The 27322-nt window shown below is 36.7% G+C and overlaps 1 protein-coding gene across 3 annotated transcripts; it reads right to left on the minus strand.

The window, feature by feature from the left end:
* Positions 1-471: 471 nt before the first annotated feature.
* Positions 472-27194, minus strand: TRA2A (transformer 2 alpha homolog). 3 transcript variants are annotated; one of them, XM_062569226.1, is made up of 8 exons: positions 26970-27194; positions 17195-17328; positions 15959-16058; positions 11872-12060; positions 3006-3121; positions 2390-2497; positions 1617-1684; positions 472-1432 (listed from the first exon to the last, which is right to left on the minus strand). In XM_062569226.1, the coding sequence occupies exons 1-8, from the start codon at positions 27003-27005 to the stop codon at positions 1422-1424; spliced, it is 762 nt and encodes a 253-aa protein (XP_062425210.1). In that variant the 5' UTR covers positions 27006-27194; the 3' UTR covers positions 472-1421. The 3 variants fall into 3 exon arrangements, with proteins under 3 accessions (XP_062425210.1, XP_062425209.1, XP_062425211.1); XM_062569225.1 differs by having other exon boundaries at positions 15959-16130; positions 26970-27192; XM_062569227.1 differs by having other exon boundaries at positions 17195-17920; positions 26970-27187.
* Between the last annotated feature and the right edge of the window lie 128 nt (positions 27195-27322).

The following is a 27322-nucleotide window of genomic DNA, read 5'->3' on the forward strand; positions in this document are numbered from 1 at the left end:
CGGCAGGCACTAGCACTTATCTACCTTCACAGTGAGCCATTCTGGGCAACCTAAATCAACAGAAGACTTTGCTGGTGGCATTCCCTGAGAATCAGGATGAAATGATGCTGGCTGAGGGGTAGGTAGTCCTGTTGCTGTGCCAATATTGACATTCAGCCAGCCACACGGTGAGTTAGTTCAGAGGGCAAAACTTGCCAGAAATCTAAACAAAGTCACAGTGTTTCTCTCCTTCAAACATCTCACCATGAGTCTAGTAAGTGCCAAAGATGGCACAAGGAAAAGTAGAACTAGCCAATCTGCTTAGCCATTCCATATAACTACATGCTGCTTCTCAGAGAAAACAAGACTCCTAAAAAGATAGATAAATGTCAATTTTATTATCTGTACGGCTGATACGCTGATTAGCATATCTTTAATTAACCATATATACTAAGCTGACATATAATACAAAACAAGACAGGACACTGCATCTCAGTGGAATTAACTTTTATTAAGGAAAAAAAAAAAGGTTTACATGTAGTTGTAGGTTTTTCCATCCATACTGTCAAACTCCAAAAAGGACTGGAAACAACTTGCTTAACCATTATTGCAATACCAAAAAGGTGGTTTTTTGTTTCTTTTTAAATGAACAGCAAATTATACAACTAATTGCTATGTTCAATAAATAGTTTTCTCCTGCACTGATTAAGAGGGAATATTCAAACGAGTATAATTAAAAAAAAAAAGTTTTAACTTCAAATGTTATCCACTGTGTAGCAGTCTGGAAGCTTCATCTATAAAACACGGCCTTAATTTTAAGTGTACAAGAATCTATTTTCCCGGTCAATCAAGTACCAAACTTTGCTCTAGCTCAAATATTCTACACTCAAAGCAACTACCCGACAAAAAGATCCTCTGGTTCATGACTATCTAAATAAATTTGTCATTACAGAAAAAGGCTCAAAAGTTGTTACTTGTTTCTCAAAGTAATAGGTAAACATCTTAACAGAAAGATTAACAAGTTACTTGGAAATGCAGGTTTATATTAAAGTATCTGAGTGTGTATATTACATATGACATGCAAGCTTTAAAAATATCAATGCTCTCTTCTCTTTTGATTAGTCAAGAGTCCAATTGTTTTAAAAACAAAATCAGAATTACTTCCAAAATGTATCAACACCTTGGGTTTTCTATTTAATTTTGCTTAAGATGTTTTACTACACAAGAACTACAACAATTACAATATTTAAGAGTATTACAATAAAGAGGGATGGAAAATAGGAATACTTCAACTGAAAGTATGTATATTCTAAATGAATTAAAGATCTGTAAAAGAGCTGGATGGAGGGCAAGGAAAGGAAGAATGAGAGGGAAAGCAGAAGGGAAGCTAAGATTTGAAATTTATATTTAAAAATCACGTCCTCAACTGTAACTTCTGTTCTTCAGTAGCGCCCTGGAAAAAAAAAGACAACACCATTACTATAAACAAACTGTATACAACACAAATTCAGATTGAAAATGCCCAGTTAGATAAACTAGTTTTGCTGTCACATTCAGAACAGCCACTGACCATTTAATACTAGTAATAGCAAGGTTTAAGCCAGCCAGATTCTATTCATTCATTTGCATTTACTTACTTGGACTATAGGAACGGGATCTTGATCGTGATCGGTATCGGCTATAATAAGGTGATGGTGATCGTCTCCTTTAAAGGAAATTAAAGAAAAACTCAACAACATCCGTTATGAAAGAGGCCTTATTCACAACATTTCTACAGAACAGAACCATTTCCTTAGTGCTGAAAGACTTGGCCTGCATGAATGATTTCAGTTTTATTTGGCTGCAGCTTACCAGTTATTTAACAAATGCTTTTATATTTCTCCATTTGATCTTTTGCACTGTAAGATATTCCTAGACAACATTTATTAAATCCTTAACAGCCTTGCAAGCGGGGCTACTTTCACACATGCGTATAACTCTTGTTAAAGAACTTCCTCTGACACTAGGTAACTTTCAAAATAGTGAGATGATTAGGAAGCGTCAAGTATACTAAAGGCATGCACAAACAAGCCTTTCCTAACACAACACTATTTATTACCTGGTTCTTTATGCAATATGGAAGGAGTTTTCCCTTCCTTTTTGCCCTGTACATTTGTAGGGCATTGCTCTACTTCCTCCAGGTAACAAGACTAACCCTTCTCCCAACTGTTTACTATGTAACTGATCTACATGAACCTTGAAGATTAAGACTACTTTAATCCCATAATATAAGGAGGCCCTAACACATAGCATATATGTGAACAGAATATATAGAATCTTGCTACAGATGGAATAACATTTTTTGTCACCTAACTTTTCAGTTTTCCCACAAATCCACTATTCTTACAAAAATAAACTGAAAATAAAGTACCTGTATCTGTAGTCATATTCTTCATATCTGTCATATCCTCTGTCATATCCTCTATCATAGTAAGAGTCACGGCGACGACCTGCTCCACCACCACCACCTCCTCCACTGCTATTAGGAAAAGAAAAAAAACACTTCAGCTATTTATTCTTCATGTTGAATTATGTTATTTAAAAGCTTTTTTTTCCTCCCCAGTGTTCTTAAAAATAAACACTTAAGACTGTGCCATAAAATAATAATAGAACATTTATTTAATGAAATGCATCTTCATAAAAAATCTGCTGGGGATTCGAGCCTAACTCCCACCAAAGTCAAAGACAAATGGGTATCTCCATACTTTCAGTAAGCTAGATGTGTCTTAACTATGATAGATACCAAAATTTTTAAATAACTTCTCCAGTAAACTTCAATAAGATACAATGAACTTCAGGAGAATTTACTAGCATGTGAATCACAATAATGCATAATTTATGGAAATACTTTGTGATAAACTATAATTAGCAAAACTCTAAAATTTCAGAAAACATTTAGGTGTCTGTAGTTCAATTTCTTCAGTCAGACTTCAAACTTTCCATTTAAACCAACTTTAGTCTCATTAAAAGGAAATGAGTGAACTTACTGGGTTGGTCTGCCCATATAAATGCCTGGAGTGGGTGTATGTGCTCTCTTGGTGATTGAATAGTCCACCCGAATCCTCCTGCCATCCAGCTCCATACCATTTGCATGCTCCATTGCCTGCAGGAGACAAGAGAAACAGGGACAGACATAAGATCTGCAAATTACTGGTAACTATGAAAGGGTAAGTACAAGAACACACTATTTTCAGTCAGAAGGGCAAACCCTGAACTTGTTTTATTCAGACTGGTTACTAGTGCCCCACTGTGGTGAATGGCTGGTCTCCATCCCCCAGCCTGTACGCCAGCAGTGTTACGGGACTGCACCGGGGCGCTGAAGTAATGTGACACGCAATCCCTTTTCAAGCGAGCACACTGTTAACCACTAACACAGTTGCTTTCCTTAGACTTAGTCTTCTACCCAGCAGGAAGGTAAACAGAAATTCAAAGCAGCTTTTCCTGCAAACTGCATCCTTCCTACTGCCGTCTCCAACCCAGAGGGGACGGGCGGATTCAGAAGCTGTGCAAAGCAGTGGCTTCCTGTAGGGTGCATATGGCCGGATTACTGCAAGTCGGCTGCCATTTCATGCTCTCCCAGCCTCCTGCCATCTCCCTTACAAGGACCTACTCCAGCAGAGCTTAGTAAAATGGCGGGTTCAGCCTACATGGATACCTAATTACAACCTTCCTCGCCACTCGCTCTCACAATAGCAGCTAGCTAAAGCAATACACACAATGGTCTGCGCTCGAGAAGCCTGGGTCCTCAGACCCGCTCGCAGCCTGTGCACACACTCACTGGGTGTTCTAGCCCCTGCTTCTCTACCCTTTGAATCAATACAATGGCCTTTCACAAACTCAAAATCATGAAAATAGCTTTTCAAAGGACCACAGCGTACTTCTGAGAATTAGATTATAGTCATGTAAGAGTAACTTAAATAAATAAATAAATAAATAAATAAAAATTAACCAAAAAACTTCACACACCCCTAACCCACCACAACAATCTTTAACATTTAACAAGCAGCTAATGCTGGACTAGATGATAGACATTAGAATTCGCAAAGGCAAAATTCTCTGATCCTTCCACTCGCTGTTCTAAGATCTCTAAAATACCAATTTACAATACTTGATTTGCCCAAGATACGAATTATTTTCATTTTCATGTGTGGAGAAGAGACACTGTTTAACCTTGAGAATTAAGCAACACAATTATTTCACTATTATTTATCTTTGATAAAAGGCTCAAAACATAAAAGGTGACTCTGAGCTTAGCATTTTCTTTGATATAATGAACAATTTTTCAGAAATTGAAGTTTTTTGCAGTTTGCTAACAAGAACCTTATTGAATTAAATTATAGAAGAAGCAGCAAAACTGACACCCCTACAGTTAATGTTTATATGTCCAAACTATAAGTGACTGATATCTGCTAACCTATTTAATTGCACTTAGTTTGTTTTAATAATGCTGTTTATATCTATACTATATCGCCACCTAGTGAGCTCTGCTCCCACTGAACAATAGAGTAACTAGATTTAGCTAACTGCAAAGCAGAATCAAACATTAAATCTTTCAACTTCTGTTAAAATGTATGTTTTGATACTGAAACATAGCCATTAACAAAAAAAAGAAAGTCCCTCCACCCCCCCCCCAAAAAAAACCCCACACAGAATAACACCCCACCCTCAAGGCTAGGAAACTAAAGCCCTGTTCCACAAGAATAAACTAAACACACACACATGCATGTACGTACTCAGTATTTAATAACCTAAAACTGAACGCTACACCCAGCTGGCTGAACAACTAGCTTTATGATAAAAAAAAATCTTTATGGAAACATGGTAATAGGAAATGGGGCTTGAAAGGTAAGGAATTTTCTGCTTTATGACATTTTTGTATCAGATCAACAACTTGCAGAGTAATAAACTTAGCCAACATCAAGCCAGTTCAAACCCAGAACATCTGGCAAATGTGTCTTGTTTAGTTAAATGAATAAACACCTCAAAGGAAAGAGGAAGATTTATTTAACACAGGGAGCAGTACAGGGAAAAGCAATCCACCAACAAGACAGACAAACTAATTTTTAGAGTCTTGGAACTACCAAAGAGTTCAGTGCACAGGGTAGTTAATAGTTATCCGCTCTACATGAAACCCAAAGGGCCTGGTCACAGTGTCCAATGACCAAACAAAAAAAAAAAAAAAAAATGTTGGCTTTTAACAGTTGTCAGTAAAAATTGCCAAATATAAATGTTAAATAACCCAAAATCTTCACAACGTATACAGACACACAAAGCCTTTTACATTTTGGTCTACATTCTCCAAAGGCAGAAAAGAGAACCATCGATAAGGCATCACAAACCCAATATTCAGTCATTAGGAACCAGTAACTCCCCCCAAAGATGTCTTCAAATACTCTCTATCATGCTTCAGGCACATCTTAACTCTCTGAAACAAAGATACTTAAAATGATTTCATCAGCTAAGGACTGCTGATGTCCTCTTTCAAAATCTAGTTTTAGACAAACGATGCAGTAGTACAAATTTTGTCTGAAGCCTTTCAGAACACACAAGTAATTTAAAAAAATGCAAAACTATCAGTAAACTTAAAATCAGTTTACAAATAAGTTTGAGATTTTACAACATTATTAGACTATCATTTTATATTCAAAATAAACTTCAATTTGCTTAACTGTTGCTGGATATGCATGAAAGCTGTGTTAAAGTATTTAAGTATCAAACAGAAAGAGTTTGCAAATTCACTCAAATGCTACAGAAAACACTTTCAAATACTGTCTAAAGGATGAGTATACTTTCTAGACAATCAAATAAAACATTTAAGAGAAAGACAAGTTACATTTGGGTTTAGACATTATACAGTACCATGGATTTTCTTCTAAATATCTGAATATTGTTTGAAGACTTAAAATTAGCCTGGCTTTTGCAAGATGAAGACAGTAAGCAGCAAGTAAATAGGATTTCAATAAGCACATACTGTTAAGTGTGGTTGCAAATCCTGAAGGAAAAATGGATTTCTCAGGCCAAAATATACACCTGTGTGTTGGCAGTCAGAAAACTGAATGGGAACTGGAAAAGATGCAAGTAAAAATTAATTCCTAGATTACTGTTTTAAACTTGGAAGTAGTCTATCCATAATAATAAAGCTCTTTCAAATTATTGTCTGTAACTACTGCTAGTTTGGCAAGATGAACAGTTCCCAAACTAGAGCCATGACCTCTAGTGGCTCAAAACAGTTACAAAGGTAACATGAAATTGCACTGAGTTCAATTTAATCTGATACTAACTGCTATATTCGGAGTTTCCCAAATGCATTAATTAGTATTTAGATAGTGGTTTTTTTTTTTTTTTTTTTTTTTTTTTTTTTTTAAGTAGCCTGGGAACACTGAGCTTTTAATGATATGTACAAAAAAATTACAAAGGTGATTGGTATTAGATAAGCAGTCAAGAATTCACTGAAGGAAATGAAGTTTCAGTTTGTATAATGCCACAAAGCACAGCTTGAACAAGCAGACAGCATGGAAAGAATGTAATCTGTACTATGCTTATGGGGGGGGGGTGCCTGACTTTGCAGAGCTGTCAACGTCCTTCATAAGAACTAATGTCAGTCACTTTACATTTCTGCCTTGAGGTTCAAACAGGATACTATTCGTTTTGTACAAGTACATCAAGCTTTCATTTAATATTGTGTCAAAATTGCTTTGAATTGCTTCAGTACTGTGACTTCACTACAAAATTAGCAAAATACAGACTAAGTATACTCAATAATTTGTGAGCAGTTGTTACGGTGATATTTATGAAAGGTTTTATACAGTCAAACACAAGTATGTAATGATGGCACTCATTTCCAGAGAAGTACTTTCAAGATCTAAAAATAACTATTAAAAGACTTCTACCCGCAGTAGTAGCATTTACAAAAAAAAAAAAAAAAAAAAAAAAAAGTTCTCCCATATTGTACTTAAATTCCACCAATAGAAAAATCATCTCCAATGCATCACAGGTACAGCATGGGACAGGTGGACATAAAAAATTAGTTTTTTCCTCATGATACTTTTGCCACCAGTTCAAGTCTGGATTTAATGAAGCCATCCAAAAGGACATTCTGAAGAACATCCAATAGGAGGAGGAGAGGGAAAAGAACCCAAACAAACCAACCAACCCCAACAATAAGAAATAGTTTCTTTAAAAACAAACAAACAAACAAAAAAACCCCCACTAAACTGTAATTTGCAAGTTGAATTCAATGTCCATTTCACCTCTGAATGACAGTCAGTTTAGCCACTCTAGTTTGAGGAAGTTTTAAACAATTAGAACATTGGTAATGATATACACGTATTTTGGATTTTTGAGTTAAAAAAAGATATGATCAGCAGAGTTTTAAAGTACACTTTGTAGTTTCAAAAATCAAGAAACATACAATTTCAGAGAATGAGTAACTGAATGTAAAATTTCTGTAAGTATTAGCAATTCCATTTTACTTCAGTCTCCAGAACCCTGTAACTTGTAATTTCAAACATACGAGACATTCCTGTGCTCCTTTCTAGTATATGAAGGGTCCCTTGGATACCATGAACAATACTTAAGAGCACTTGTCAGACAAGTCATGGGAGAAATTTAGGCCAATAATGATGTTTCTAAATCGACTAGCTTGCACCACAGATTAAATGGTCTTGTGAATTAAGATAAGGCTCCTAAAATTATTTCAGTCTTTAGAAGTCTCAATTTTGAGAACTACCAGTTTACAATATGACTTGACTAAAAAGCAGGACAACTGCATGTGAAATCCCAGGTAACTGTACTAGCAATCATCACCACAAAGTGCTTTTTACTCATATTATGACACTTCTACCAAAGACACTTCAAATCTCTTAATTTATTTTCAACCTTGAGATAAACCACCTTAGTATACAGATTTGCCTCAAACTAATAATGCAATGGGTAGCTGAAAATTCTTCATAGTATAGCTAAAAAACTACAAACCAAGCAGATAGTTTGGTAAAGATGCTGCAGATACTGAAGATTCTATACATATATATATGTATATACAAAATGTCAATCTACTGGAATAATCTTCAACACAACATATTTGCAGATCTTTCTCTTTACATAATGTTGCTGTACTTCTTGTATCTGATTCTGAAGACTTGGCAGAAGGATGGTCAACATAATATGACACTGCAATAGTCAAAAGGCCAAAAAAAAAAAAAAAAAAAAATCAATTCCAAGTATTACTTTTCCACTAAGAAAAAAGAAATTCTTTAAAAAGAAAAATCCACAAAACATCACACCCATAGAAGAGAATATCATTTCCTTCTAGAAAAAGGCACATAAAACTTAAGTTTGTCAAGCAGGTTTTTAACAAGCACACCGAAAAGAATGCACTAGCACAGCAAACCTTAAGGTTTCTGGATCAATAACTGTCAATCCTCAGCATTCACTGTCTGCTATATGCCTTCACCAAATTTTGAACTGAAGATAGTGTCCGTGAGTTTCTTCAATATGGGTCTGAGTATAATGAGCAAGTCAAGTGCTCTGTCTTGCAAACACTAGGCCACTGCACTAAAATACATTTATTGGAAAAGGAATGTTCTGTCCAGACTGTGAAGTTTTTTCTCCTCAGGCTCAGCAGAGTTTAGGTGAGAGTAGAAGATCACACAGGAGAATTCCTTCACAAAGAAGTGTGTCCAACATTTTTTTCTCAGTCCTGTTAAAGTGGAATGACTGAAGCTACTGTGACGCTACGTCAGCTGCTCTAAGTAGGAGTTACCAAAAGCTAAACCTTGACCCTTCTCTATAGCCAGGATGATCATTAACGACTGATTATAAAACCACAGCAGCCTCACCATTAATCTGAAGTCCTGAAACTCCAAAATTGCTCTAGCAATTAAATGAAAATAAGCTTCGCTATCCTTCATTGCCCTTTTGATATTTTTATGTACGTATGAAGAAATCAGAATGGCATCTGGAGATACAGCAGTTATACAAATAGCATATAAAAAAATCCTACAGTAATAGAAGTTCAGCTATGTTGTGGAAGACTAGTGTAATGAATGTCAAGTTCTATTTACTTATGTCCCAGAAACTAACTGTAACACTACTGGAAAACTGTGCATTGAAAACAGACAATCACTTAAATATTCAGGGAAGAATCTACAGGTCAATGGACCAAAGAACACTCCCAGAAATTTCAGAAGATGGTCCTACATTGTGGATTAGGCCCACCATGCAGTTCATTGTTAATAGTAACTATAATTACATGTACCATGTTTACCCTGGAATCATGCATCAACTTGGTAATCAGCCCTCCTGAGAACAGCAGAAAATATCACCTCTTAAAGGCATTATTTCACAAGGTCTATGGATTTCCACAACACTGAGTTACTATATACTCAATTTTACTTATCACTATAAGGAACTAGAAACTTTGTATCAGTTGGTTTCAGACTCCTAACAGATAGCAACATTTTAACCAGCTCAATAACAAATCAAATTTGTAAGAAGGGTAAGGGACCATGTCTAAGAGCTTGACAGGATTTCAAATGTATCAGAATCCACATAATTACACAAGTGATTGGGCTACATTTAGACAAGATACGGAAACTTAAAAATAACTATTCACAATTCATTTGGTGCCATATTTTAATACCAACAATGTTTGAAAGTAGATCAACTGAGAAGTTGCCTGCTCTCACCTTTCTTGGAAGGACAATAGTGAAGACAAGAAGTCTTTAGAATTTGTTATGTAGTACTCTATACCTATCTAATCCATGTAGAACTGCTTTAAAAGGCTAGAATTCAGCTAAGTATCTACTGTTTCATATTCTCTTTATTCAGAAGTATAGTTAATCCGTAAGCATTTTTTTTCTATTTACTCAGAATAAAAGTAAAAAGCATCTCCTCTATGCGTATCTAGCTTTTAGTTTTGCACCTGTCTTACAAAAAGAGAATTAATTCATGTCCTTCAGCATTCCTTCTAAAGAACCTATGACAGAGTATCATACCTAGAGCTATGATACCCCTTTCTTCCACACTAATAGCCACTTACTGCTATCTTCAATTTGGTCTTCAAGGTCCATGAAATCAAGTCAAACCAACCTGTTTTTTCCTCCCAAAAGAGCTGGAACAGAGTAGGAGGCAAAAAGGGTAGGGAGAGCAAAGGACATGAAACCTCAGAACACTTGAAATTTGCAAAACAAATAATTTAGGAAAGAAAATGGAGGAAAACTTAACTGCATCCCCAATTACACACTCGATTTTTTCAGTTCTTGCTTAAGGAGCTCATCTTCTGTATTTCTGATTCTGCACGTATTTTCCCCTTTTTGCTTTACATTTGACAATTTTGTAGCATCTGCCAAAATAGCTTCATACCAACAGAAATTAATTCATGCTATTTACATGGAGCACTTTAAGAAATTCATGGCATCATGCACGACCACAGCTTATCACAAATAAAAAATTGTATTTGTAAAGACAAAGTTGTAAAACAAACAGTTGAGACTGCTACATTAATGTGACAAGTATTTTCCAAGTATTTTGGATTATTAACTGTTCCACAGAGGAAGCGTCGTTCTCAAAAATCCTATCAAAAACGGAGTGCAAAGAAGTAAGGTCAAAAAGTCAGAACTGAGTAGGCAGCCCAATTAACTCCTCTCTCACTCTGCAAAACTGATAGTGTGACAACACAGAACACTGTCTGTCCTTTCCACCTTTTACAGCTGCTTGCTCAGTATCACACCAGAGATCTATCAAAGTTCAGAACTCAGTCTACCCCAACCAAGTCATCCATGAAACTTTTTTTCATTAAAATGTCACTAACTGGCACAGGCAGCTCTAAGTTTTCATTTCTCATCCACTGTTACTACGTCCACAGTTGTCACTTTCCCTTCCTTCAACATGAGGTGAGAAGGGTCACACCAATCACTAGGCATGGAACTTATCTAATGTAAAGAAGATCCAACAGCAAAACTGGAACATCTGACCAAGGCTGTTCATTCATAGACAGGATGCTTGAAGTCTGTGGCTTAGTTTGACAACAAATAAAAAATGAATAATACTATAGTGGATGGTTGTAAGTTAAGATAGTGTTTGCACTGTTCTTAACGTACACACAACAAATGTGACTAAAAGCCCTGACTGAAATAGTGGTTCTTTTTTTAAAAAGCATTTTGAAAGAAAGTTATAGGCGTTATCTTTACTTTAAATAGCAAATGCACCTACAAATTTCAGTATTTTTCATGGCTAGGAAAATATGTTGACAGTATCCCTACGCAAGTAATAAATACTGCCTGCTGTCACGAAGCACAATACAGGGTATCGTTCAGATTTTTTACTTCCTTCCTTACAGATCCATTATACAACAGACAGCAACATCTCAGTTGAGCGACAAAGTACTAGTCGTCCAAACAACAAAGTTGTCAGAAGCACAAACCAGTACCAACTACCCTATTTTTCAAATACATGATGACAGATTAAGAGTAGAAAATGGGAAACAAAGAGCATCTTCAGAATTTTGATGGGTATAGGAAACTACTTCAAAAAGTTAACTTCCAAAATACTTCAAAAATGCTAAATATCTGCTTCTCTACAATATACTTAATTTTAAATGAACAAACTGAACAAAGTGTGACCTTCATTAGTAATTCAAGGCCTGAGCTGTAAGTCTGCCCACAGAATCCCAACACAGAAATAGTGTGCTTCACCTACTTTGCTGGTTAGAAGTGCTATGTTGTTTGAACACTTTAAACGAATCTCATTCTGATAGCTATCTAGTAAAATCACTCAAAAACATTTCTACAAAGATATTTCTGAAGACAACACATAAACAGCATGTATGTCACAATTAGCAAACCATGACCTTACCTCTTTAGAATCATCAATTCTCTCAAAATAAACAAAAGCAAATCCTCTGGATCGTCCAGTCCGTTGATCATAAACCACGTTGACACCAGTCAAAGGTCCATAACGGGAAAAGACTTCACGCAAATCTCTCTCAGTGGTATACAAACTGAGACCAAACACTCCAAGACAAGTATTAGGATCTGGATTAGCCTGGTAAGACAAATGTTCAACTCCAATTAAGTTAATTAAAACAAGTGATACCATTCTCTCATCAAAATTTCCCATTTTCAATTATGTTATAAAAAAAATTTAGCTGAAAAAAATCTAAATCTGTTGCTTATTAGAAACCTTAATACTTCAACAGTTAACATTCCAATCTTAAAGTATTTTCAAAAAGCTACTGATTTCATGTTTTTTTTTTTTTAATGCAGACAAAGGATATCTTTTCATGTTGAAGAATTCCAATTCAGAAAAATGAAACATTCCATTTATAAAATAGATGTAGAAAAGGAAGTTGTTTTATCAACGTTTCCCACTAGAATCACCAACAAGCTGCAGACATGATATGGAAGTTCACGCTTGAGACCAGATCAGCCTACCTGAAGTCCCATCTCTTGCCCCTCTGAAAGGTCACCACTGGTACTAAACAGTGCACGCTGCTTCCTATTTCACACATTAAATGTATCCGAGCTACTAAACAAGGACAGTTGAACAATAACTTAAATTCTACTAAAACAGTTTACTTCCTCTCTCCTCAACATTTCCTATTCAACTATAGAAGTCAGTATTTACATTTGAAAGTGATCTCAACCCAGTTGTAAACTGAATGAAGATCATCTGCTTCCTTCACCTAGATAGTTACAAGTATTGAAGTATTCTGTGAAACAGTAACCCCAAAAAAAACGCACAAACTTCTAGAGCAGGTAAATGAAATCACTTACACATTTCACTTCAACTAAATCTAACTAAAAGGAGTCAAATAAAATTGTACAACATGCACTGCAATTCATCTGATTCAGCATTTTTATGATATTTAGTTTTTCCAAATGCTATTCAGCTTACATAATGCCAGTGGCACTGTAAGAATTATCTTGACCAAAAATAATATTTTTTTCAGTTAAGTTTCTCATGCCTGCTGTCCTAGAAGAAGCAATTTAAAATAGCAGCCATATGCATAGATTTAATGTTTGTTAAAACAACAACCGGAAGTTGATACAGTTCAAATTCATACTTCAGTTTCAAATTTCTAAGTTACAATGCACTGTAAGTTATGCCTCAGAGCTAGCCTTCCAATCTGACTCAATCAACAAGTTTAGCTGTTTTGTCCTTTTCTTTTCCCAACTCCATACTACAACCTCTGAGATCAAGATGACATTTTTAAAGTAAAGCCTTGCATTTCAAAGTTTAATTCTACAACAAAAGAAAATTCTGCTTTAAAATACAGTCGCAAAACAAATTCACACTAAAAGCCAAGGAAAACTATTCCACAGTCCCTAACAGAAAGTAAGAGGGGAGAGGAAGTAACTAAAGAAAGACAAAATTTTGAAACATACAAGTAGGTCATTGAATTTTAACCTGCAGCATGCAGACCCTGAGAAAGAGAAACCTGAGAAAGAGTCTGCAAAATATAACCAATAAAAAACATGTCTACGGACAGTAGGCTAAAGTTCACCCTACAGCGCTCTACACTTCTGCAGGAATATGTTTAAGTCTCCAGAGAACAAGAGTTTGAGAACTATGGCAATAGAAGATAACTGTTGTCTATTACTAAGTTAAGGGCATCTTTTTATTTATGCAAGAGCTAAAAAGTATTTGAACAGTGTTCTTCCATGTAGGAAGTAGCAGTCTGATAAGCAGTTCTGCATTATAGCTTAGATCTCATTATAAGCATTATGCTTTATCTCAATGTTTTTCTGAAAATGATTCTCCTTCTTGTTCTCCATAAACAAACAAACAAACAAACAAACAAACAGAGACTGCCAACTGAAACAATGCTACTCTACACAGAAAACTCAGTAAGCAGACAGCATTGTAAGCCACTAGACTTCCTACAAGCTGCACTTGGTTTCAGCCAAAGATTTCTTAAGGAAAATGAAAAAAAAATCTGAGTTATGTCTCCTGACCACTGAGACCACAAGTGATTCATTCATTTGTAAGCATGCCCTTATTTAACAGAACAAGGGAGTCAAATATAAGACTGATATAAATAACAGCTTGTTGACATATTGAATTCCCCTTCCTATCTTTTTCCATTGTTACAATGTTGTATTTCAAAATTGCTATGCATTTTTCTTCTTTGAGTTTTGCACAGCATACATTGCAAAAATAAAATACCCAGAACACCTGGTCTATCTGAAGTTTGTTTTTTAGAATTGGCCAAAGTTCAAACTTCAGTCTTAAACATGAATCTTCTATAATTCATAATGTCAAAGTGTTAACTTGTCATTTGAAAACCTGTATAACTGAAGTTTTTTTCTTGCACCTATTTATTTAGCGGCATTAAAAACTATACACTTCATTTATGACTGAAACTCTTACAAGTCTAATCAAACTTCTCAATCTTTTAAATTACTGTTTCTCCTTTCAAGCTCTTCTTGCTGGACAAATCCCTCTATACAAGTACTTCTATGTTGTCCTTCTTTGTATTCCCCTTACTCATGAACCCTTTTCTGAGGCAAAATGAGGTGTGCAAATTGGTTCTCCGTACTTGAGTAATGGGTGGCAGTTACATCATCACTGTAAGGACTACTGTGGAGGGCTAAAAGCCAGTCCTTACGTTAGGTTCTTGTGCTGTCCCCCATCAGCACAGTATCAAAGCTCCTTCTACCCTTCTACAAGATAAGCAGAAGTTAAAAAAAAAAAAAATCACTCTCAATCTTTCTAATGCCTTTAGAATCTCTTCCATTTAAAAGATAAAAAAATCTGGTAGGTTAAAGATTAGTTTTGACACTATTAGAACTATTTCTTAGGACTAATGTGGAATTCACTGTGAAAAGGACTTTAATGTTACAGATCCATTCCCAAGGCAAAAGACAGACTTCTTCACAGAAGGAAATATTATTGTATTTTCTAAAATAGTAAGAGGGATTCACTTTTATTTCTTCAGGAAATCTGCTAACCCTATACTATGACTACACATTGGGAACCATCTGCAAAAAACATAACTATGAATGTTGTTTCATAACAGCTTAAGTCACTGTAAATTGGCACTGCTGTAGTCTTGTTCTCTTACACACACTCTTGACTTCACCCTCACACTGACGTTTATCTGATTCTAGTGAGCCGCTTCACAGAGTTAAGCCTGCAAAAAAGTAATCCTCTTTTTGACAGAATTAGTAAAAAGATTCAGGGAAACTGAAACAGATGGAAACTGTAAGGATCAGAAAAATACCACAGCCCTCAGGAAGAGGCAGACATGAAGCAGCACTTATATGAGCTTGATGTGAAACCACAAGCTAAGACATCAAAATCATTACAAACAGGGACTTCGGGAGAAAGTCCTCAGGATAAGATAGCCAGAATATTAGAACTTGGTTATTTTACCTGTGCGTCTTCCTGTTCATATAGAGATATTAGGTTGCTTCTCATTTAAATTTTGAGAAGCTCACTGATTTTGACCTCTTAAGACTCACACATTAGCTAAAAATATAAAGGGTTTATTTTCTCAAGTTGCACCAAATTCAGTACTCAGAGGCATAAAATCACTAGTGATCTTGAATATAATGCAAGTTATATGCAAATAAATAATTGAGAATTTACTTCCCTTGTTCATCTAGTCAATTTTGGAGTAGACATTTTTGTAGTTTTTCTCCCCTTGTTCTCCCCTTTGTGAAGGATATATATATACTTGGAACTATTACCAAAAAAAAGAAAAGATTTAAAGCAAGGATAAGGGCTCAACTTCTATAGCAGAGGGAAAAAGATACCACCTTTCTGCACATGCTGACTTGCCCAGCTGCAAGGAAAAAGTTTGTTGCCTAAGAAAACCAATTCCCACACCCTCCAAAAACAAAGCAGCAAGTCAGATTCACCCTGCATGTAACCTGGACTGCACTAATTGAAATAACAATTGTTTTGTTGATACTCAGCCTTGATGAACATGACATACTCTGCTGCCAGTGTGCCTTCTTCTGTTGGACATTGGAGAATGACTACGACTCCTTCGACGACGGTATTCTGGTGTGTATGATCTGCTTCGAGAACGTCTCCTATGGGAATGAGAATGGGAATGGGATCTGGATCGAGTGTAACGTCTGTGCGAATGCCTTCTGGACCTGGATCTTCAACAAAGAGAAAGCTTTTAGTTAGGTCATATACATACCATCTACGGAATAGTAAGCCTTACATTTCTCAGAGAAAAATCTTGAATTCATTTTATAGAGGCTCACAACAAATAAAATAGTTTAGTTTCTTCTAAAAGATGCATTTTGTGCATCTAAAGAACATAGATCTACAATAACCTGGCCAGTAGCATGATTTTTAACTCAGAGAGCGCTTCTGGCATAAAATGAAGATTATTTTCACTGTAATTTTCAGGAAGTTCAAAGTTTAAACTTGAACCTATGAACTCGCACAGTGATACAGAAGCCAGATACACCACAATGTAAAATATTGTCTTGCCTGAAAAAACACCTGATTCAGGATTAAAAAACAAAAGCAACCCCACACACTACTTGGTTCCTAGTCTCCTATTCTTTATAGTCATCCAGCCAATGATAAACTCAGTTCTGAACCAGTGTCATCCTGTTAAGTTACACACTTTCACACAGGCATTATATCCTAACAGCAGTTGTCAGCTATCTGGCTAAACACTGCAAGAAGAGAAGCTATACCATTAGGCTGAATTTGCAGATTTTAGAGCTCTTTCTAGACTGCCCTGGGGAAGTGAATAGGAGAAGATGGATTATTACCTGTGCAGACACATTCTTGGGCTAGAAAGGGACAGAGAAGGGTATGTGCAGCTCCATAAGATTAACTTAAACCTAAAGCTCCCATAAACTAAGCAGCTCTCCATGCCTACTTTAAGCTATACTTTGTCTTTAAAGCCTCCAATTTAAGTATTTCTTGAACCTCCCCATGTAGTCTGTTCCCATAGTTCAACAGTTATAAAGTTTACTCCTCTCTTACCTAACACAGTTAGACAAGAAACTACCTTTGCTGCAATATTCACTTGACTTTTTTTCCTCCTACTCCTCTCCCTTCCTCATGTATCCACTAACAGTCTTGTTAATACACCCCTGAAGAAGATTTATACTTTTTACAACAACAACAAAGTCTCAGCAGCACACCTAAAAGAACAGTCATAGGTAATATCAAATTAACCCACACTCCTTCCTGGACATACCTTGATTTTGATCTTGATCTAGAGTGCGATTCAGAATGTTTAGAGGCCCTCGATGGACTGCGAGATCCTGACCTGCTCTCCGATTTTACACGAGCAGGACTCCCAGCTGGAGATTTTGACTGGGAGCGAGACTCCTAACAAAGGAGACAGTATTACAAATGGTATTGGTTGTATAAATGCCTAACTCCTAACATTTAAAGTACAGTAATTCTATTATATTGATTGCTCCTGAAAAACAAATGGTTAGGCAATACCCTCCAGAACAAATTTCATTTTGCTAACCCACTGTTAATATTGTATGCTCTCCTCAAATAGTTCCCTGCTTGAACCAGATCACCAATTCTCTATTAACTAAGTAATCATGCAAATTCATCTACAACTTGATCATACAGACACTGGAACATAAACCATACATTTACTTAACCTAGGACCCATTCATTCTTCCAGATTCTTTTAATTCTACTTCACTCTTGCTTTCTACTTTTCTTCATTCTTCATTGAGTTTTTCATTTTTCATACTTCGTGCATTCTTCCCCAATTCAAACAATTCATTATAGCCTTAAAAAAAACATTCAAGTGCTTCTATCTGACCAATCTTCTGTTCAATTTTTTCCCCCATTCAATTTTAATTTTCTGATCTTTAATACTTTTCATTAGCCTTCTTTTATCTTGATTTATCTTCCACATTCTTGGAAAAAACTCTTCAATCTCTTCACGAACATTAACCTTAATGGAAAAAGAACATTTAGTATATTTAAGCACGTGGGGATTATAAAACTCTGCTGGAGTTCAGATGTTATCTACCAAATTGAAATGCCAGCAGGTAAAGTGCAAGAAACTATTTTATAAAACAATTTTTAAAAAATTCTTTAAAATTGTATAAGTGTCTATGTTCTAACAACGAGCTTACTGAGTTCTCAGTGTTTTACTATATTTTCAAAGCTACCCTCCTCCCCTTTCAGATTTTTTTTGTAAGATACACAGATCTACTAAAAACTAATTAGCACAATTATATTAAAATTATCAATATCAGTAAGTGTGGTTTTCCCCCTTAAAATAACAACTTTGTACTTCTCAGTATTAAAAAGCCCAAACGCTACTCCTACACATTTTTACTAGACACTCTATTCAACAGAATGGCCAAAGATTTCCAATCAAAAGCTATCTATGCACATACTTACTCATATACTACATGCACATAGACATATGCAGGACAAATTATTTTTCTTCCTATGTTTTCTTCCTCATTGTTATCCTGTTTTCCTTGCATATAAAACTTATCCATATAAAGCAAGATGCATAATAGTGTATTTCAAAACAGTCCATTACAAGGAAAGACAGGAGATTTTTCTTGCATAATAATGCGCGCGCGCACACACACACACAAAAAAAAAAACTAGGAAAACAAGCAAACAAAGAGCAGGTTAGGATTTCCTCCTGTTTTAGTGCACAATGTTTCTAGGGAGTTCAGCTATACAAAAATAAAAAGAAAATGTATGCTATATCCATCCTTAACTTCACAAAAATGTGCAAAATTCTTAATGAAAAATGTAAAGCAAGTTCCCTTCACACAAGTGTAACATTTTATTCTTATTTTCATTTTTTTCCCCTCTTGCTCATTCTCACCATGATTCTTCTCATTTTGTTTCTTATTCTGCCCATGTCTAGATTCAGTTTTTTCCATTTGCAGTTCAGTTCAAAGTACTCAAGAATTTAATTCCTTTTCAAAGCACTCTTTCCCCACATTTTAAGACAATACATCCACCATAAATAGAACTTGAACGACCCTTTACTAACATCACAGATAAAGCTGTAGCCACACTTCACTTTACCTCAATAAAAGGACAAGAGACATATGGAGAATGTTACCTATTGGGATGAAAGGCATAATAAACTTAATGAAGGCTAATTTCAAAGTTTAGCTGCAACATGTGGACCATAGTATCAAGTCTGTATTACAGGCTACTCTTATTAAACTGGCTCTCCACTGATCTTAATGACTTTCATTGAAATAAAAAAGGGATGTGCACTTACATATTACTAAAACATTCTCTGGTGTTTTTACTTTTATGTCTGAAATTCACTTAAAAATACATTTCCTTTTAGAGCCACTAACATGATTTTTATTTACCTCTTCTCTATTTTTGTACTCTTCATTGTTTGATAGCCTCCTTAGATCTTCCCTTTACACTTCACCCCTGCAACAATTCCCAAATCCTCTGGGAATTATTTCCTCTCCCCTCCCTATTAAAAGTGATCAGTAATATAAAAAATACAGAAAAATGACATCATTCAGATTTAGAAGAGATCTTAAAAAAAAAAAAAAAAAAAAAGACAAGCAATTCACCCTCCTCAGTCACTCCTTCATGAGGATACTGTGTTGTCCACATTCTTTACATCTGAAACATCACTTCTTGAACACTAAGAACTTTGGAAACTTAAGGAAAAAAAAAGAAAACAGATACTGCACAATCTAGAAGTGTTGGGAGCTATCAGAAAACATTCAGGTGTCAATCACTCCCATACAATATAAGAAGTTAACTCAGTGTCCTCATCTATTCAACTGCAGCATCTTATGACATTGCTCACAGGGATTCTAATAGCACCAATTATGACAATCAATCTGTATTAAGTTGCCAGAAGCAAATGTTTCATCATTCCATGCAGGTCAAGTCCTTTTAGGATCATCTGTGCTGCCCCTACAGGGCTTAAACTCACAAACATACAACTTCAAAATCAGAGTAACAGAGGTGTAGATGTAAACTGCAGCTAAAGAGAGATTACCTGTTAGCAGTTGCATACTGTGTCTGTCATTGGCAGGCAATTACATCTCATCTTCTGATGCAACATAGATCACCTAGTTATATTCTCCTACACAGCTTCAAAAGGAGAGACTAAGGGAATCATAATAATCTGCAAGAGTTTAAGGACTTAAGGATGATACCAAAAAAGTACCTATTAAGATTTATATCAGCATGACTAGAAGAAGGGATTAAGAGATTCACAGCCTCAAGAAGTCACAAAGATATTTTAAATAATTTTCCTCTTTTACTTCCATATAGGGAAATAATAATGAAGATCCACCATAGTCCACATCACAGACAGATCTGACTGTTCTGCATAAACAATTTATACCCATTCTGCAATATCAGCATAAAAAAATGTAATTAAAAACAAATTACCATTCTTTCTTAGTATGTCACTTTTGATGACAGTAAAAGACAATTGTACTAATCAAAGCATTAAAATCTCTCAATTCTATACTACTGCTTAAGCAATCTACAAATTTTGTTCTTCAGTCCATATTTAACCCAGAACTAAATTTGACTACTGCTTAGGAGAGAAGAGACTACAATTTCTTTCTGGATCCTCAGTATTTTTGTTCTTTCTGTTCTAAAGATTCTCATTTGAGGGCCACAGTTAAAACTGTTTCTTGAACTCAGCTTCTCATCCCACAACTATCTTGCACACGACTGTGCATTTTAATGCCCTCTGCTTTACTGTGCAACTGTTCAGCCACTACTCTCATCCTTATAAGCTTACAGACAGTTACATGCTGTGACCATTTGAAACTATATTCACTGTCACCATAGCCTGTAATGTAGAGACAGACAGCTAACTACCTAGCATTCTTCAAAGCAGGCTTCCCCTTTGAAGCAAATACTGCACCTGCCAATTACATTTTCCCCTCTGTCAAAGTAATAAGAAGTTCTAACTGTACACCTCCTTAAAAGAGGTGATTCATTCCTCAGGTATATACTGGGGAACAGGATTAACGATTCCCCAGCTAATAAGTGGTACTTGGAGCCAAAGAAATTGTTGGTGAACAGAAAATCTAAAGACAACAAATACTGATTCACTAGATAAGAATATGCAGAACTAGAGTCTGTTACAAAAAGCACTGAAGAATATTCTTCATCCCTGACACCTTCTTTCTTCTCAGAAAGAGTAACATGGAACATGGACAGGGTATGACCCTTCCTCTTCCCACGTGATCCCATGATCACATAAATTCAGTCATTAATTAATTGTTAAATAGCTTTAGGTAAGCCAGTTGAGCAAGATGACAGTCTTGTTAGTATGCTTCATTCAGACCAGCCCAATTGTTTAAATCATAAAAACATTAGGTAAAACTTGCATCAATTATCTTCCTTACATCCCTAAAAAAAAGCGATGTTACTTTCTAATACAGTTACTTTAAGAAAGGCACTAAAAACAGTTCTATGCAGAGTAGAACTGCAAGGGTCTTTTAGAAGCATTCCGTCAGAGTAGCCCCCCTATCAGGGGGATAAAGAACACAAAGAAAAAATATAGAGGGAAACATTGTTCCTCCATGTCACTCACTCTTTTGTCCTCATATTTGTGCTCTTCGTGCCTTACCATTTCAGTGTGTGACACAGACGGTTTATTACAAGGCTATCAAAATTTAAAGCAAGACTCTAAATAATAAACTGAAGTTAAGTTAGGTTTTCTATAACAATGCACAAGAAGTGAAAAGGAAGGAGAAAAAAAATCCATGGAATTACCCAGGAAAATCAGTTGGAATTAATTAATTTGACCTTAAAAAGAAATACAAACCACATGTAGGGAAAGAGAAGGAAAAAAACAGAAAACAAAGCAAAAAAAACTGGAAGAGGTCTAGCAACAATGTAAGCTAGCAAAATTGTAGTTTAGACTTTAGAGATGTCACAAAAGACTTGGGGGGGGGGGAGCCCAATCAACCCAATCTTACAAAGTAAATGAAGAAGATACAAAAGTCCAACTTTATAATGGGATGGAGAAACATAAGCGAACAAAGAAGAATTAGAAAAATTACACAGATGCCTACATTCACTGGATGAAACTCTCAATGTAGTGGCATGTCATTTATGAGAAAAGTCAATGTTATTTTTCAACAAGTTTTGACAGAAATCTACCAACCTTTCCTAATGTTCATGAGCAGTTAACTAATTTTGGTTTAATCTATGTGCCATCACTCTAGGCTAAAAATAAAACCAATTCCTTAATAAGCCACTCTTCTATAAATATTTCAGTAGTACACATAATAAGCTTCTGTATGAAATGGCAAACTCTGTGTTGTGCTACCTTGAAGACAGATACATTTATAACGTTACCAACATTAGCAAACTCCATGCTCTTAACAGTGATACCACTCCAATAGAAAAAGAAAGAGCAAGCTTCAGCAAATAAATTTTGCAATTTACAATTATCTTCTCATTGTTCAGAAAAGGGTTCTGCATTCACTCCTTTATCACATAGGGAACACAAGAAACAAAAAGAGCAGCCCAGGTAATATTGTAGAATTTAATAGTTTCATTAAACAAAGAGGTGGAAAAAAGTGCAGGTAAAAAAAAAAAAAAACTCCTTACATTTGTCATAAGAAAGCAGACTGTCATGCCTGCATTTCAAACTGTATGGGAAGCAAAGTGTCTCATGCCTCCCTTTCCACTGAGGTGGCAGATTGCCACTATTAGAGAGATTAACACTACAGCTACCTAAAGAGACTTCCCTCAAATTTTCTGTGAAGAGCTGATCTTAAGATTGATCATATTTAGGTAGTTAACATCAGAACATGTATTAAATAAAATTGTTTCAACACAAGCTTAATGAAGAAATACAAGACATTCACAATTTATCTCATTCAAAAGCCACTTGCATAGGCATGAACTATGTATACTTCCTTCAACAAGATGGCTCACATGCAAAACCATATATTTCTTTAAATGTTTATTAGATTGAGATCAATGTGATATTCTATAGAAAGCAGGAAGAGGCATCTCATGATTAGAATAAAGGGAGACAAGAACTTTAGTTCTAAAATTGATTTCTACCATTGTCCTGATTAAAAGCTGTATTTTTAAATAAAATTATTAATAAGACAGTATAATAATATTGGTAGAAAACTACTACACTTTTGAGATTATGGAAGCCAAATTTATCAGAAGTTTTGAAAAATGATTGATCAAAGTTAGTAAGTGGGGTTTCTAGAGTGCAGGTTTGTTCAGATCACAATTTGTTCAGTGTTCCAGAAAACCTTATAAAGTCACATTACAGAGTATGCACCAGATGAACAACATGTTATTAAAAACAACTGGACAATTATGAGAAAGTAAGACTCAAATCACTGCTTAATTCTGCTGGTTACTTGACAACAATAGCAGATTAAAAAAAAAAGAAAAAGAAAAGCCTCATTTGTCTAACCAGCTCACAAAAAAAAAAAAAAAAAAAAAAAAAAAAAAGTCCATAGTGATAAAAATCCACAGCTTCTCCAGAATTCAAGTCACTGGATAAGTAGCATGACTTAAAATCCTTTTCCTTTCTAATGTTTGTAACCTTAGCTCTAGCAAGTTCACTCTATTTCTAGTTCTTCTGTCAATCTTTTTTCATTAAGCCACTTTTTTTAAGGAGGGAGAAGGGAGAGAGCCATTTCTTCTGCTCAACCAGTCATATTCTTAACATAGAACTTCTTGAGGTGGAAGCAAAAAACAATACAAAAATAGGACAAACGTTAATTAGCCTGAGCATATCTGACTAACATTTGCTTGGGGGAGGGGAGAGGTAACCTCACTATTGTAAGATATAAATGAGCTCAATAATTAAAAAAAAAAAAAATCTTTAGAATTATCTTTACCTAATATTTGAAAAAAAGCAAGTTTTTAAACAGTGCAGACTAAGCAATCTCCTTAGAAAGTTATTTCTAATGTTACTCTAAATTTTCTCTTCTTCAGATTAAATGATGTTACAATTTTGAAAGTGAAAATGAGCGGCAGAATACATAGTTGGGGATAATGCTGCTAAAAATAAGCTTTTTTAAGTAAAATCATGAAATTTCAAAGCATGCTCATCTAATGTTCATATTGAGATGAGCTTTAAAAATGTAGCTGAACTAATGGTATTCATATATGAACATTTTTTCTTCACAAAGAAACAAGGAAACACTTAAAAAGTAAGTAACTCTTTAAAAACAAAATCTTGTATTTTTTGGTTACTGCTGATTGAATAAACACCTGTATCTTGGCATCAGACTTCATCTCTACTTCAGCAATTTTCATTAGAGCTTTTTTTGGGTCAACATGTGTCTATACTGATGAAATGTAAAAGGACAAACTGAATCCTCTTACTTCTTTAGCATTTAGAAATTCAGATTAGTTTAAAAATTGAGTATTGTGTATAGGAGAGAAAGACTGGGGTGTGGTGGGAAGGGGCAGCAGGGAAGAAGGACAAAGGAGGAGGACTAAGAACTGAAACCAACTGTCTGTAGCACACAGAATCGGTAAGGTTGGAAGGGACCTCTGGAAATCATCTAGTCCAACCCTCAAGCAAGTGGCCCATACAGGGATCTAACCTGTGACTGTGGCATTATTAGCACCACGCTCTAACCAATTGAGCTGGTACTTAGAATTCTTATTTGTGGCAACTTCTAGGAAAGCATTTTTTTTTCTTTTAAATGTGTTTTCCAGTTTCTGCAGTTCCTTCACCCACTGAAAATTTATGCCATACTCTCACAGATCAGCGTGCATGCACATAGTAAACTGAAGCACTAGGACATTCAGTGCATAAAACAAAACTTGTACCCAAACTGGATAGCAAATTAAACACTAAACTCCTCCAAAGAGTTACATGTGCTTAATTTTATGCCTGCAGCACTTCCAGTGAAAATGAAATATAAAATATCACAGCCTAAAATATCACTTGCTACTTCAGTTATTTTTAATAGCATAAGAAACAAGAAAATCTATTACTTGACAAAAAAAATACAACAGCTCAGGAATGTCCTTAATTAGTAGAACAAAACTCAAAACTATAAATGAATTAAGTAACTGCCATTATGTCAATTGCATGAAAAAATACAGTAGATAACACACTGCACGCTTGCTAGACTGATTCAGAAAATCCAGTATTAGGGGACAGAAAAGAATAAATGTTTTTCAGATGGAAGCTCAACAGGGTCAGCAGCTCTCTCCAAGAGTAAGTTTTCCACCACCAAAAAAGAACAAGTCAATTCAAGTAGCAGTCATATAAACTGCTATGCAAGACTTTTCAGACTTAGCAGACTGTTAGAATATTTTTTTACTTCTACATTTGGCAGAAAAAACACATAAAAAATACTGAAATCAAACAGCTATACTAACTCTGTAATATTAACAGCAGATCTGTCAAGGAACTTAAGGTCCTCAACACAGTATTTTATTAATACAAATATTTCTCATCGAAAAAACTTCAATAGGACAAGAAAATTAAAAAGCTTAAAAACCCCCACCTTACTGTAAACTAGAAGGTTGAATAAATTCAAGAATGGAATACAAAATATACTCGTTGCTCTACTTTTTCAGATTTAAGTGAGAGGTAAACCAGTTTTCACAGATCAGTCTGTTTAGCTGGAAAGAGCATAGCTACACAGCCATCTTTGTCAAAGCAATCAACACAAGAACAGATTTTGTTTACCTCACCTGAGGAACCAGCAGCAGGCACTGCACAACCAAGCACAGTACTCTCAGCCTAGGGAATGTTTTTAACTAACATTACAACAGGGTAAACAGTAATTCTGTATAGACAATGCTCTTTCAAAATTTCATTGCTCCTTTCCCCAGGCAGTAACTCTACATAACTGTAAAGCTGCTGTCACTGGTTCATCAGAGAAAGTCACCAAAAGGATGCTCAGGTGTTCTTCTAAAGCAATTCCTTATGAGTCAAGAAAAAAAAATCCTGAAAAATTAAAAGAGTAAAGGATGGAGTGAGGACAACACTTATTTGTGTTTCAAGCAGCTTCTAATTCTTATTTGCCCTGATCATCACACTGAGGGATGGGGGGAAAAAAAAAAGAAAAGAAAAGAAAAAGAAAGAGGGGGGGCGGGGATGGAGGAGGAAAAAACAAAACAAACAACAAAAAAGGACCGGTCAGATGTGTAGAGAAAAACCGCAGCAATCAGAGAGAAAAGAGAAGAAACAGGCCTAACAAGGCTACAAAACCGCAGCAGCTTGCTGAGAGAAAGCCTTCAGCTGGATGCACGGGGAGTTTCAACGGTTTAACGAAGGCCATACCTCCCCCGACGGCTTCAGGAAGCCTGACCCAAGGAAGATCCCGCTTGCGGGCCACCAGCAGGAGAAGCAGCGCACCTCTCACAACAGGACCCAGGCCCTTCCGTCCACCAGTTACCCCGGCGGAGGCGTCGGCTACAGTGAGCGGGACCGCGCTCTCCCAGCCACGGCCAGGAGAGCTGCGCTGCCCGCAGGCAGAGGGGGGACGGGGAAAGGGAGCCACTCTGAAGCCTAAACCCGGGAAACAACAGAGGACCTGGACGGCTCGAGATCAAGGGAAGAGGAGAAAAAAAAAAGGTGGGTGGAGGGAGGGACGAGAAAAAGATATGCTCACAGCAGCGCCACAACCCCGGTTCTCCAAGAAAAAGCCTGTGGTAGCGGGATGGAGGCAAACCAGCTCAGCGCCTGCACCCCGAAGGAGGGGGATGGGGACGGAGAGACGTGATGGGAGAAGGAAGTGTGTAAGCGTGAAGACAGCGGAGCCCAGCTTCGGGCTGGGCCAATTCCCCGACCCAGTCCTCAGCGCCAGGTCGGTAGAAAAGAGGGAGAATGGGAAAGAACAGGGGAGAGTGAGGCGCCCATGGCCCAGTCAAGACCCGGGCGCCCGGAGGAGCCATTTTAGAGACAAGCTGCGTTGCCCCCACCCCTGCCGTGCCGGAGATGGGAGAGCGCCCCCACCCCCTTCCCCAGGCCGGGTCACCCCCTCGGCACGGCCCCGGTAGGGACGGCTACTCACCCTCCCCTCGAAGTTGTTCTCCTCCACGTCGCTCATATCGGCAGAGTCCTGGCCACGAGGTTGGCGAATGGGGACGCTAGTCCCGAACAGCAACCGTACCTACTACCACTACTGCTATTACCGCTGCCGTTACTATTATCACCACCAGTATCGCCGCCACCCTCCCGCCACAACCTCCCAATCCGTCTCCCGCAGCAGCGCAAAATGGCGCCTCCGCTTCGTCTGCGCCCGACACCGCGCGGGGGGCGTGGCCCGGCCCGGCCCGCCCGTCACAAAGGAGGCGCCGCCAGCGGGACAACGAGCGCGGCTGCGACAGGCTTCGGCGAGGCCCGCCGCGCATGCGCAGCGCCCGG

The sequence above is a fragment of the Rhea pennata genome, chromosome 2, assembly GCF_028389875.1.
Source record: "Rhea pennata isolate bPtePen1 chromosome 2, bPtePen1.pri, whole genome shotgun sequence".
NCBI lineage: Eukaryota > Metazoa > Chordata > Aves > Rheiformes > Rheidae > Rhea > Rhea pennata.